The sequence below is a fragment of the Fistularia commersonii genome, chromosome 29, assembly GCF_037954325.1.
Source record: "Fistularia commersonii isolate RoL2024-O1a breed Wild chromosome 29, RoL_Fcom_v1.0, whole genome shotgun sequence".
Classification (NCBI taxonomy): Eukaryota; Metazoa; Chordata; class Actinopteri; order Syngnathiformes; family Fistulariidae; genus Fistularia; species Fistularia commersonii.
In genome coordinates this window covers 1,396,459-1,409,315 of record NC_141312.1, presented here as the reverse complement: position 1 = coordinate 1,409,315, position 12,857 = coordinate 1,396,459, and the positions used below count along the sequence as shown (strand labels likewise).

The window sequence follows — 12,857 nt, the reverse complement described above, 5'->3', positions numbered from 1 at the left end:
TGAGTGACAGCAGCTTTCTTCACACATACAAACTGTAGCACACACAAAAGCACATTTAATTAAAAAAAAAAAAAAGTTATCATAATCTTACTTTTGAAATGAATTAGAAATGATTTAGAAAATTGTTTGAATTTGTGATCCTTCATTTTGAAAGTGAGGAGAGGATCAGCTAAACGGACGCTGCTATTTGCTAACCGTAGCTTGTCGTCGCTGTATTCTGCAGCGTCGCAGGACGAATCACGAGCGCCTCCTGCCTTGAGGCAGCAGAACAGCGTGCCTCACTTCGTGGATTTTGGCAGCCATTTTTTGATCACACTTGAATATAAGCCGCACCTGCTAAAAATAACTAAATAAATCTATGTGTACATACATAGTTACATGTACATAGTTATACTTAGCGGTAACATCCACAAACACGTACTGGAAATGTTTTTTCAACACGGTGGCTGTAATATGGCTGATGAAAAAGATGAATATTAAATAACACAAATCATCAATTTTCTATCCCCGCTGTGTCCTCCTCCAGCTGATGGCTATCCTAAACTTTTTAATAGCAACATACAGAGAAAAAGCAAGGCGGTGTTTGTGCGGAGCATGCTAGCAGTCAGCCGTCATTGAGGCTCGACGGGCCGCTGCCTCACCATCCGTCTCTTCTCAGTATTTGAACAGTAAATGTGAAAATCCAGCCATTGTGAATCAGAAACAATCTAATATTGGTGAAGTTAAATGAAAAACCCCTTTCCAGTGAAAATGACTGGCTGTTTCATTTTTTTTTTTTTTTTTGCATTTTTTTCTTTCCAAGATTAGCAGGTGAGGCACAGCTTCTCCTGCCTCCCCTGACTGCACCTCACTGCTTTACTGCTAATCTGCACTCTATTATTATTATTATTTTGTTAATTCCATGCCACGGTGGGATTGTGAGAAACATCTTCTCCATTCCCCTGAATGCCCAGGACACGCAGAGTAAAACTTTGGCATCACTCTGTGTCTCCATAGGGCTCCTCAGGGTTCCTCAAGGTTCTCCAAGTTCCTCCCTCAGTCCCAACACATGCAGGAGGTTCACTGAAGGCCCTGCATCGTCCAGATTTGTGGATGAGAGGGGGAATGGTCGGATGCTCGGCACTGGTATGACGTAAGAAAGTAAAAAAGTCCATAAAGTAAGAAAGCATTAAAGTCTATGATCTGTCTGTGAGCTGGAATCCATAAAAATGTCGTAAATAACAAAATAATAATACGATTATCTTCCATCACCTTCTTCTTATCTTACCTCCAATTGTTGCTTCTCATGTAGTTTAATAAATCTACTTGTTCCCGCAAGAGTCCTGCAGTGTCACCAGCAAAAAAAGCATTATTATGATTACTATTATTCTATCTTTACATGTCAAAGAGATAAGATATTTGTATTTATATTCATATTCATTTCCTTTTTTTTCCATTGCAACTGTTACGCTGCTGTGACAAAGGAATTTCCCCAATGGGGATCAATAAAGTTTATCTTATCTTATCTTATCTTATCTTATCTTATCTTATCTTATCTTATCTTATCTTATCTTCCACTTTTATTGTGAGTGTGACACCAAATCCAGACCTCCATGGGTTCATTGATTTGATTTCCATTGATACTTTTTTTGTGATTTTGTTGTCAGCGCATTCAACTATGTAAAGAACAAAGTATTTCATAAGGATATTTTATTCATTCACATCTAGAATGTGTTGTTTTAGTGTTCACTTTATTTTTTTTATATCTCTCCCCCCTTTTTTTACTGTTTCTTACAATTTCCTACTGTTATTTATTATTGTTATGTTTTACCTGAAACTCTGGCACAACAATTTCCTTTGGGATAAATAAAGTTGTTCTTATTCTTATTCTTATTCTTATTCTTATTCTTATTCTTATTCTTATTCTTATTCTTATTCTTATTCTTATTCTTCTCGTTCTCGTTCTCGTTCTCGTTCTCGTTCTCATTCTCATTCTTATTCTTATTCTTATTATTATTTATTCTTATTCTCATTCTCATTCTCATTCTCATTCTTCTCGTTCTCGTTCTCGTTCTCGTTCTCGTTCTCATTCTTATTCTTATTCTTATTCTTATTCTTATTCTCATTCTTATTCTTATTTTGCATTTTTATAGTAGTCAGATCATTTTGACTGGGACATTTTATAAGTAGCTTGCATGGTGAAAACATGTGCGCATAAAATAAAAAAACTATAAATAAAAGTAGTGCAGAGACGAGGTCGGTAAAAAGATTCAAGGCGTTTATTGTCACATGCAGTGTAGAAACGTGTTTCCCTGAACGGTGAAATCCCTACTTTGCAGTGCACTTGGATATGCGCAGATAGGACGACTGTAAACATTATTATAAATATTATGGATATCAATACGATAGAACAGGAGGTTGTGAAAAATAGTGATGCGACGTGCAAGAAGAGTGTTTTTGAGTTTGAACACTCCCTGCGGCGAGGAAGCGGCACTTTTTGGAGGAGGAGGCCTTGCAGAGGGCGAGTCGGACGTCTCTAAATGGCGCCCAAATGAGAGGGTGAATGGCGGACGGACTCTCCCTCCCGTCGCTGTGGGATGCTAATCCACCAGCTGCACAGGAAAGACCGCAATCCCTGGTGTTTTTGCCGCTTTGGTGAGACTTTAAATGAGTTTGGATCCTGCTGAGGGCTTCTTGCGCAGAAGCAGCAGCTGCTGAGCGTCTGCTGGGGCGAAGCGAGCGGAGAAACCTGCATCATAACTGAAAAAGTTGGACGCCGTAGCACATATTTTTAACTTTTACGCAGGGAAAATCAGCCCATCCATCACTGCGCGGCGGGATTTCTACCTGCCGTGATGTTTGCAGATGTTGACCAGGTGGAGCCTCCGCAGTCAGGGAGGGTTTGGATTTTGAAAAATTAAGAAAAATTGCCTCTTCATGCAGTATAAAAACACAGCCGGATGCGGTGAGACGGGAATCTCGGTGATGTTTGCAGATGACATGGTGATGTGAGAGCAGGGAGAAGGTGGAGGAACATCTAGAGAGGTGGGGGGACGGCCTGGAGAGGAGAAGGAGGAAGGTCGGCTTCGGGAAGATGGAACGCATTCATGTGAATGGGAGGAACCAGAGGAACGGTGAGAAGAAGAGAAGCTGGAAAAGAAGGTGGCAGAAGCTGCCAAGGTGTCTGGAGACATTGAGGAGGAGATAGGAGGCAGAGGTGAAGATGTGGAGGTTCCTCTTTGGGAGCGAGGAGGATGGAGAGGGTCAGGAATGAGTTCACCAGAGAGATAGTACATGTTAGATGCTCTGGAGAAGAAGATCTACCATGAAAAGTCAGACTGAGGTGGTTTGGAGATGGACAGAGGAGGGATGGTGAAGATCTGGGTGGAAGGATGCTGAGGTTGGAGAAGGTCTGGAGGAAGACCAGAGAGGAGATTTATGGATGGAGGGAGAGAGGAGAGGACAGGAAGTTAGCTGGTGTGAGAGACATCTACAATGCTAAAAGCTAAATGCTAAAGGTGCCGCTAATTCAGTGCTACAAGATCTGTTTTTACGAACCCATCAGGATTGTGAGAGATGTTGTGACTTCACAGTGTCTGCATAGGGTTCCTCAGGGTTCCTCGGGGTTCTCCAGGTTTCCCCCACATATCAAAAAATTAAAAATATGGCTTTTATTTGTGACGAGAAGAAAAAAACTATTCAGAACATGCAAAGTCTCGGAATAATGGGTGACAAATTTGATGACTTTAGGAGCTCCTTGCGGACAGCTGCTTAGCTTAGCATAATTAGCAGGACATCGGTCTTGTGTACGTAACTGCCACGTCCCAGTCCGAACTGAGGATTTTTCGTAAAAGTAGAGCAGGTCCTCCAGGACCTCCGTTAGGATCTCAGCGGCCTCCAGCTTTTAATTCGTTGGCGTTTTGTTTGCGTCGCCTCTCAAAGGCCGGAGGGGATTCTGAAAAGCCCGCGGATCCGGCAGCATCTCCGCCACGTCGGTGAACTCCGGTGGCCTGGTGCGCTGGCGGGTCTCGCCGGGGTTCCGGTCCAGAGTGGAGCTCGGCGAAGTCCTCGGCGGGTCTTGGTCCGTCCGGAGAGGACCGGCGGGGAATGCTCGTCCGGAGCCAACGGTTAAATCCGGCGAGGAGCTGAGTCAACAGGCCGGCGGAGGAAGTGGAGCTTTGGAGATTAAAAGCAAAGCGCCTTGGAGCAGCGAGAAGACTGATACCATCAGGGGTTGGTGAGAGTGCGTGCACGTCGCTGAAGACACCACTTCTTCAACTCCTACGCCATGAAGGAAAAACAAACACGGGCCATTAGTTCAGCCCGCCGGATCTGCAGATTCTAGGAATCCGGAGAGCCTGACGTGGCTTTGGAGGGCCGGGTTGTTCCGGTCCTTCAGGAGGCAACGAAGCTTCTGGGAAGCTCCTCACTCATCCCTCCGTTCCTGCTGTCCATCATCGTTGGAGCCAGATGGTCCAAACTTAGAGCTCCATCCGTTTCCTTCAAGGCGTCAAAAGATATTTAGGTGTAAAACTCTGGCTTCTCCTGGTGCGTTGGGTGCACCGACCAGAAGGTCCCTGGTTGGATCTCCTGGTAGGAAGCCTGTCTGTTTGGAGTCTCCACGTTCTCCACGTTCTCCACGTTCCTCCAGGTTCTCAGTCCAAACACATGCAGGAGGTTCCCTGGAGAGCTCCTCTTCCATCTTTACGCTGAGGCTCCCAGCGGCTCGGGAAAATAAATTATAAATATTTAATTGAAGTGTATTTCATTTGTGTTTATTCCTTTTTTTGGCTTTTAAGTTGGAAGATTATTGTGATCTTGAAATATTAAATAAAATCATATTTATCGTTTTTCGCCGCTCGAAATAACGTCACACTCGCGCAGAAGTTGAGGAGCAGAAACCAGGTAAAATAAATATTTATGAAGATATTTTGCAAATATTTATTTTCTATTGTTTACCGACAGTGATTTTTTTTCCCGATTTATTTTTAAAATTCATGTCAAGGCTCTGCTAAACGCTCTGAAATTTAATTTTCTGCGTAATACTTTGTGAATTTCAGAAGCAACACACTACACACCTGTTTATACAAAGTATAAAGGTAATAAAAAGCAATATATACAGTGGTACCTTTATTTTAGATGTCAAAAAGTAATTGCGGCTCCCAGTGTTTTCTTTTTCGAGGAAACCGGGTCCAAATGGCTCTTTGGGTGTTGAAGGTTACCGACCCCTGACCTTCATGGTCCACCGGTCATCTTTCTCGAAGATGCATGAAGAAGGGGGCGAACGTTGTATGCTTGTAACTGATGAATGACTGACTCCGCATGGTGTTAAATGAACTTTCTCTGCACCAGAAGTCCGGCATCTCTGGAGATGACATCACCGTGGCAACAAGACCCGAGCCGCAAATGTCTTCTCAGGCTTGGATTCTGGTGATTCTCGGGACAGAACTCGCCCGGACCGCAGGGGAACCTTCGAACTGGCCCGGGTTCAAACATTAACAGCCCCCGTAGGATGGATCCTTCTATTTCCAGCCAGATTCTATTTCCAATCTGACATTTCGTCCAACCGCTAATCGAAAACACGTCCGAGGAGACTCCGCCATCGGAAACTTTGTTTTTCGGAGGAAAAATGCATCCCATCGTCTCTCCCAGCCCACGTCTTTCACACCGAAATGCCACATCTAGTTAACGCCGAAACCTTTCCGTAGCAAAGCCGTGACGCGGAACGCTTGCGTCACGGCTTTGCAAGAAAGAAAATGGGGAAATGAGACGAAACATGTTGCAACAAATTGTCATCAGCTACTGCGACGTCTCAACAATAACACATGTATCATCACTCCGCAGGGATTGCAGGGCTGGAAACAATCTTGTTCAGAGAAGCGTCTCCTCGGAAACCCAGTTCCACGGAAAGGTCGAGGTTCACCTCGGTTAGCAAGAAAGCAGTGACGTGCAGGCGGGGGAGGCAGGAGAGGCCGTGCCTCACTTGACGATCTCGGGAAGAAAAAAATGTCAAATAAAAATGGAGACACAGAGTGAAGGCGAATTCTCTGCATTTCCCAGGCATTCGGAGGAAATATAGAAGACGTTTCTCACAATTCCATCATGACATGAAATGGACAAAATGATAATAATAATAATACAGTGCAGATTAGCAGTAAAGCAGTGCGGTGTGAGTCAGGGGAGGCAGGAGAAGACGTGCCTCACTTGCAAATCTTGGAAAGAAAAAAAGAAAAAAGTGTGGTAGGTGATATTTATCAGTGATTTGCATTTAACGTCACCAGTTTTAAATTGTTTTTTATTCAAAATCACTGGATTTTCACATTTACAGTTCAAATACTGAGAAGAGACGTGCAGTGAGGCAGCGGACCGTTGAGCCTCAATGACGGCTGACTGCTAGCATGCTTCACGAACACCGCGTTGCTGTCTCTGTATGTCGCTATAAAAAAGGTTTCAACACTTTTGCTGGAGGAACTACATTTCCATTTTGTCAACAACCGTATGTTTGTAACTACCGTTTCCACGCGCTTTGAACACTGCGGCTCAAACAACGATGTGGCTATTTTATGCATTTTTTTGGGCTCATTAGCTTCACGGTGCTTAAATATTTAGCCTCGTCGCATCGGACCTATGAAATGAGTGTGATATTTTGAGGCCGTTCAATTCCAAAACAGAAGAAGCCGACCTTTTAATTTTAGTGCGCAGGAGGAAGACCGGGATAGCCATCAGCTGGTTTAGGACAAACCAGGGGTAGAAAATGGATGAATTGTGTTATTTATTATTCATCTTTTTCATCAGCCGTGTTACAGTAACTGTGGAGGAAAAAGCATTGCCAATTCGTATTTGTGGATATTACTGGTATGCATTTAATTGAAAGAAAAAAAAAAATGTTTCTGTGTAAATATCTCATGTTACAATATGGACACTTGCGACTTATATACAACTGCGGCCTATACATGTACACATAGATTTATTTCGTTATTTTTAGCCGGCGCAGCTTATATTCAGGTGCGCTGAATAGTTCGGAAATGACGGTACTTTCTCGAGCTGCGCGATCATAAAACGGCTGCCAAGAGTCACTAAGTGAGGCACACAGTTCTGCTGCCTCACGGTAGGAGGCGCTCGTGATTCCAGAGATTCTTCCTGCGACTCCTCGGCTGCAGAATACAGCGACGGCAAGCTAAAGTTAGCAAGTAGCAGCGTCTATTTAGCTGATCCTCTCCTCACTTTCAAAATGATTACAAATTCAAACAGACAATTTTCTAAATTGGACTTACATGGACTGCATTTCAAATGTAAGACCATAACGTTGTTTGAATTAAATGTGCCTTTTTATGTGTTGTAGTTTGTATGTGTGAAGAAAGCTGCTGTCACTGAAACGGTGAATAAGCTGCTCTGTAGGTTCATGTTTGTAAATGGGATTGTGATGACGTCAGTGCCGCTATGGAGGCGTCCAGCAGAGGGCAGGACCGCCGTGGAGCTGAAGAACGCCTCCGCATCTCCTCCAGACCTGCAGCCAACATGCGCAATCAAAAGGTTCGACGGCGGCGTCAGCTCATTTGGCCTGAGTTAATTTTCCCCAGGAAAGTCATTAATTATCCCCGCCGATATCAAAACGATGGATGAGATGGAAACAAATCCCCAAAGGTTGCTGATAAAGCAGCTCAGATAAGCAAAAGTGAACATCAGCCACCAGGGACCTCAACAGCTCCAGAAACACCTCAAGCATGAATGAACGTCCCTGTATAATATGTGAATGACAGGATGAATGGTTGTCTGTCTCCAGACGACTGAATGAGAGGGCGAATGATTTTATGTCTATGGAATAGATGAATGAGAGGGAGAATAGTTGTGTCCCTGTTTGAGGTGTGAATGAGTGAGCGAATGGTTGTATGTCTCCTTAAAATGCATGAGTGAGAGGATGAATGGTTTTATGTCTCCAGAGGACTGAATGAGAGGGTGAATGTTTCCTTATTTGATGTGTAAATAAGAGGGTGAATGGTTTTATGTCTATAGAATATATGAATGAGAGGGTGAATAGTTGTGTCCCTGTTTGAGGTGTGAATGAGTGAGCGAATGGTTGTATGTCTCCTTAAAATGTACGAATGAGAGGGTGAATGGTTTTATGTCTCTATGAATTGTACAAATGAGAGGGTGAATAGTCGTATGAGTCCATGTGACTTGTACATGAGGGGGTGAAAGGTTGTGTCCCTGCATGAGGTGAATGAGTGAGCGAATGGACAATCTAGGTGAAATGTGCATTTTTGCAAGTTTTTTTTGGGTAATAAAACATCCCTGATGGCTACTTTTGTCGATGACCTGTGAATGAAAGGGTGACTGGTTTTTAGTGCGAGTGAGAGGGTGAATTTGTCCCCATGAGAGGGTGAACAGCTGTACGTCTCCATACGACGTGTGAATGAGTGAGTGAATACATGTTTGTCTCCATAAGGCGTGAATGACAGGGTGAATGGTTGTACGTCCCTATAGAACGTATGAATGAGAGGGTGAATGTGTCTCTGACGCGTGAATGGTTGTATGTGGTCCTGTGTCGGGCGCAGGATAAGAGGTTTATATTCTGCTCCAAAAAATAAAGGGAACACATAAACGTCAATCAAAGTGTCCACTTGGGAAGCAACACTGATTCATTTGGACTCGTTTTAAGGACATTAACGTTGGATCAGCCTGGAGTGTTTTTACCCTTTCGGAATCCAAATCCAGACCTCCGTGGGTTCGAACATTTCATTTCCATGGATCATTTTTGTGTGATTTTGTTATCAGCACATTCAATTCTGTAAAGAACAAAGTATTTATTAAGAATATTTCATTCATTCACGTCTAGGAGGTGTTTTTTTATTGTTCCCTTTATTTTTTGAGCAGCGTTAATGAATGAACGAATGATTGTTCAACTCGTAATCAAGCTTTTGCTTTGACAATCCTGGTGAAATATGCATTTTGCAAGTTTATTTTGGGCAATGAAACATTCCTGATCCCTACTTTTGTCGATCCCAGCGATCGCTCTTAAAGACGGCAATAAACTCCAAATCCGGGGGGGGTTGAAATACGACCATTTTAATTGCAAAAAGGATACCAGTTAATACAATGAATGAAGCACTGAAACAAGCCACCGCGACGTTGCAAAATACCACTAAAAAGGACGCTGCGAATCCCCGGGGAATAAAAGTCACTCGTCCCGTCGGAAAAAGGCATACATGAACTAGAAAAGAGAACAGGAAGGAGGGTATTTACACCACGAGAAAAGTGTTTTGCAACTCTACAAAACAAAGTGAGTCGGGGGGAGGGAGAGGCGGAGGTGGGGGAGCAGAGGGAGGTAAAAATGTCAAAGAACCAGCCTTGGGTGTCTTATTTCATTATCAAAAGACAAAGAGTTTCAGAAAAGGCACCACTGGAGGCGAGGAGTTCACCGGACCTTCTTCTGCGGATGCTCCGCCGGCGGCAGAGACGGGGAACGACCACAAAAACGGGGGCGGAGGGGAAGAAATGGAAGTGGAAAGGGGGGGGGTCTTTGTACAAAATGGTGGGGATACATGTCGGGCCTCCGCTGCCCCGTTCTCGGGGGTCAGCGCTGGTGCGACGGCGCCCCCTGCCGGTCGGCGTCGGGACTCCGGCGGCCGAGCGTCGGGTCCCTCCCGCGGACTCGTTTCGAACGGGACGGAAAAATCTGAAATTTCATTACCGGTCACGCTAGAAAAGGCCATTCTTTGCTATTCTGGAATCCCGATGCATAGATAGGAATTTAAAAGGATGCTACAGGAGCATGCGTTTCGTTTTTGTTTGGTTTTTTTTTCAGTGTATCGACAGATTAACGACACCGTAGTGTCCGTTTTGTGCTTCGGCGTCCTCTACTTCTCAGACTCGAGTCCCTGCGGGTCTGAGGAACTCCTCGGTCCAATAGAGGACGCGTAGTCGTAAAAAAAAAAAAAAAAAGGGGGTGACGCCGAGAGGCTTGGCGGCGGGACGGAGCGATTAAAAGCTCGTCCGAGCGAGTTAAACCAGACAACGTGAACCCCCTAGACCGGTATCCTCGGTATAAATTAATAAACTTTATCAAAAGTTTTCCTTATCCCATGCAAAGTACAAGTAATAATACCGTTACCGTCCAGCGCCCCAAAACCGGGCGCGCCGCGGATGGAGAGGTCCAATAAACATGCACGAACCTCCCGCCATTGCGACATTTAAACATTTCTATTATATATAATTCAAAAAAAAACAAAAAAAAAAAAAGTCTTCTGCCTCTTTCCTTCTCCATAATTCTGCCTAGAACAGCGGTTCCCAGCCAGAGGTCAGAGGTCACCGGGGGTAGAGTCGTTGGAAAAATGTGATAAAATCCCGTATTTAGTGGTTTATCAATTTAGTGTGTGTGTTCTGTGTGTGTGTGTGTGAGACGTGTAACCCCTGTTTTACAAGCAGGGGGCGCTCCAAGAAAGGAGGTGGGGGGTTTTTAAACTGCTTCTCAAAGACAAAAAAAAAAAAATACTTTGGCTTCAAAACCTTTATTCGCCGCTGAATTTCAAGCCTGGAGCTTTAATAAAATAAAATAAAAAGTCAAGAAAACCTTGACGTGGTCTTAAAAACGGACCCGGGTGATAAAAACAGGTCGCTTTTTATTCTCCCTTTGGTGGGTCTTCTGCACGATCTCAGGAATAATCTAAAAATCTAAAAACACCGGGGGGACGGCGGTGGTCGGGAGACACGGTTCAGACGGACGGCGGTCTAAAAGTAGGCAAAGACAGAAGAAGGACCTGCGCTGAGGTTTCCCTGAGGGCTCTGCAGGAGCTTCTTCTTCTCAAATCAGCACCAACATCAAGATTCCTTCTCGCTGCAAGCGTCGCTTCAGCACGAACATCTCAGGGATTCCTCTGCTTTTACATCAACCATACCCTCTGTGTGTGTGTGTGTGTGTGTGTGTGTGTGTGTGTGTGTGTTTGACATCGATGGAAGCACGGCGACGGACATGGTGGCGCGGATGTGACGACTGATATACACAGTATTTACAGCGGGGGGGGAACCTGGCTGGAGAGGACGGCGCTCGGACGCCTTAAGAAAAAAAAAAAAAAAGCACGGGGCGGCGGGACGGGGAGGGGAAACATCACATGTACGAAAAAGCAAAAAAAAAATAAACAAAAAGAGTCAGATCTGACTAATAAACACCCCTAAAATGTCCATTTGCTGCTTGGAATTCTGTGATTGAAGGTAAAAGTGCACCCCAGAACACAACCAGACCAAAAAGGGAACTTTTTTTTTCCTTTTTCTTTTTTTTTTTAAACACCACAAAATCAGTGAACAGCATACATGTGTGTATATATGTGTGTGTGTGTGTGTGTTAGACAGCGAGCTGACCGGAAACTGGCTATTTATCAGATAAAAAAAAAAAAAAAAAGAGAGAAAAGTAGCGGTGTCATTCTCAAGCAGCAAATGGCGTCCTCGCCGAGGCGGCTGAGGCCGAAGAGGGAGGTTCTCCTAGACGAGCGGTGGCACCGTGAGTGAGGGTGGATGGAAAGCAGCAGAGGTATAAAAACTTCTGTGTTTCAGGCCAAAAAGAGGGCTGGACGGTGGAGGGTGGACGATGGAGAAGGTGGAGGAGGCCGGAGCCTACATGGATTCACCCAGGGAGTCGTCATCATCCAGAGATAAGGGCAGGTACAGGTCCTGCAGACAAAGAGGAGAAGATGTAAGTCGAGTCATTACCGGACTAGAAGCCGTTATATGTATCTCGCAATCCCCCCGTGACATGAAATGAACAAAATAATAATGATAATCGAGTGCAAATCAGCAGTAAGGCAGTGAGGTGCAGTCAGGGGAGGCAGGAGAGGCCGTGCCTCACTTGCTAGCCTTGGAAAGACAAAATAGAAAAAAAAAAAAAAAAGAAATGAAATGGTTCTATTTATCAGTGATTTACACGAGAAAGGGGTTTTTCATTTAACTTCACCAGTGTTAGATTGTTTTCGATTCAAAATGGCTGGATTCTCACATTTACTGAGCTGTGCGGTGAGGCAGCGGACTGTTGTGCCTCAATGACGGCTGACTGCTGGCAAGCTCTGCAGGAACACCGCGTAGCTGTCTCTGTATGCCGCTATTAAAAGGTTTCAACACGTTTTCTGGATGAACTACATTTCCAATTTGTAAACAACCCTCCGTGTGTCACTAGTTTCTTGTGCTAATAAAAAAAAAACAGCAAGAGAGGCACGCAGTTCTCCTGCCTCGGGTCCTTGATTTTGGTCAATCAAATGGTGAAGAAGCTACTCTGTCGGGTTCATATGTTTGGAAATGTGATTTTAATGACGTCACTGATCTCCAGGGAACTTCCTGCATGTGTTTGGACTGCGGGAGGAACCCATGTTTGGACTAGAAGCCGCTATTTTTTCCACACGCTGACTTGAATAACGATGCGGCTAATTTATGGATTTTTTTGAGCTTCACACCACTAAAACATTTAGCAACATTGCATCAAAAAATACATGACTATGTGAGATTCTTTAAGAAAAGTAGGTGCATTTTCAACCAAGCTACGCCTCAGTTCTGTCTTTTTTGTCATGACGAGTCGCATCGTGTTAGCCAAACTTGCTGCATCCATACCAAGCATACAGGTTTCTTTTTAACCTCAACAATTTTTGTTAACAAACCCGACACTCCATGTCCACGTTTCTCTTTTTTGACAACCACATCTTTCTGAAGAGGGTGTCTGTTCCACTGGAAAAGCCGGTCCATTTCTAACAATAAGTAAAAATGTTATTAACAGACCCGGAAGCCGCATTGCTGCCGTCTGCTGTAAGTTGTGAATCACATGGTGTTGTGCTGTGTTGCTAACACAGACTAAAATAAGAATAAGAACAACTTCCGAAAAGGAAATTGCCAGAGTTTCA

At 44.2% G+C, this 12,857-nt stretch overlaps 1 protein-coding gene across 4 annotated transcripts in view; it reads right to left on the bottom strand.

Annotated features, from left to right (window-relative positions):
- Positions 1-9,025: 9,025 nt before the first annotated feature.
- The window catches only part of LOC147216576 (neuronal migration protein doublecortin-like), a 34,626-nt gene continuing 30,794 nt past the window's right edge, over positions 9,026-12,857 (bottom strand). For all 4 annotated transcript variants that reach the window (XM_086177427.1, XM_086177429.1, XM_086177428.1 and 1 more), the window contains one exon: positions 9,026-11,643. In XM_086177427.1, coding sequence (XP_086033553.1) covers positions 11,523-11,643 — 121 coding nt within the window. In that variant the 3' untranslated portion in view covers positions 9,026-11,522. The remainder of the gene's footprint in view (positions 11,644-12,857) is intronic.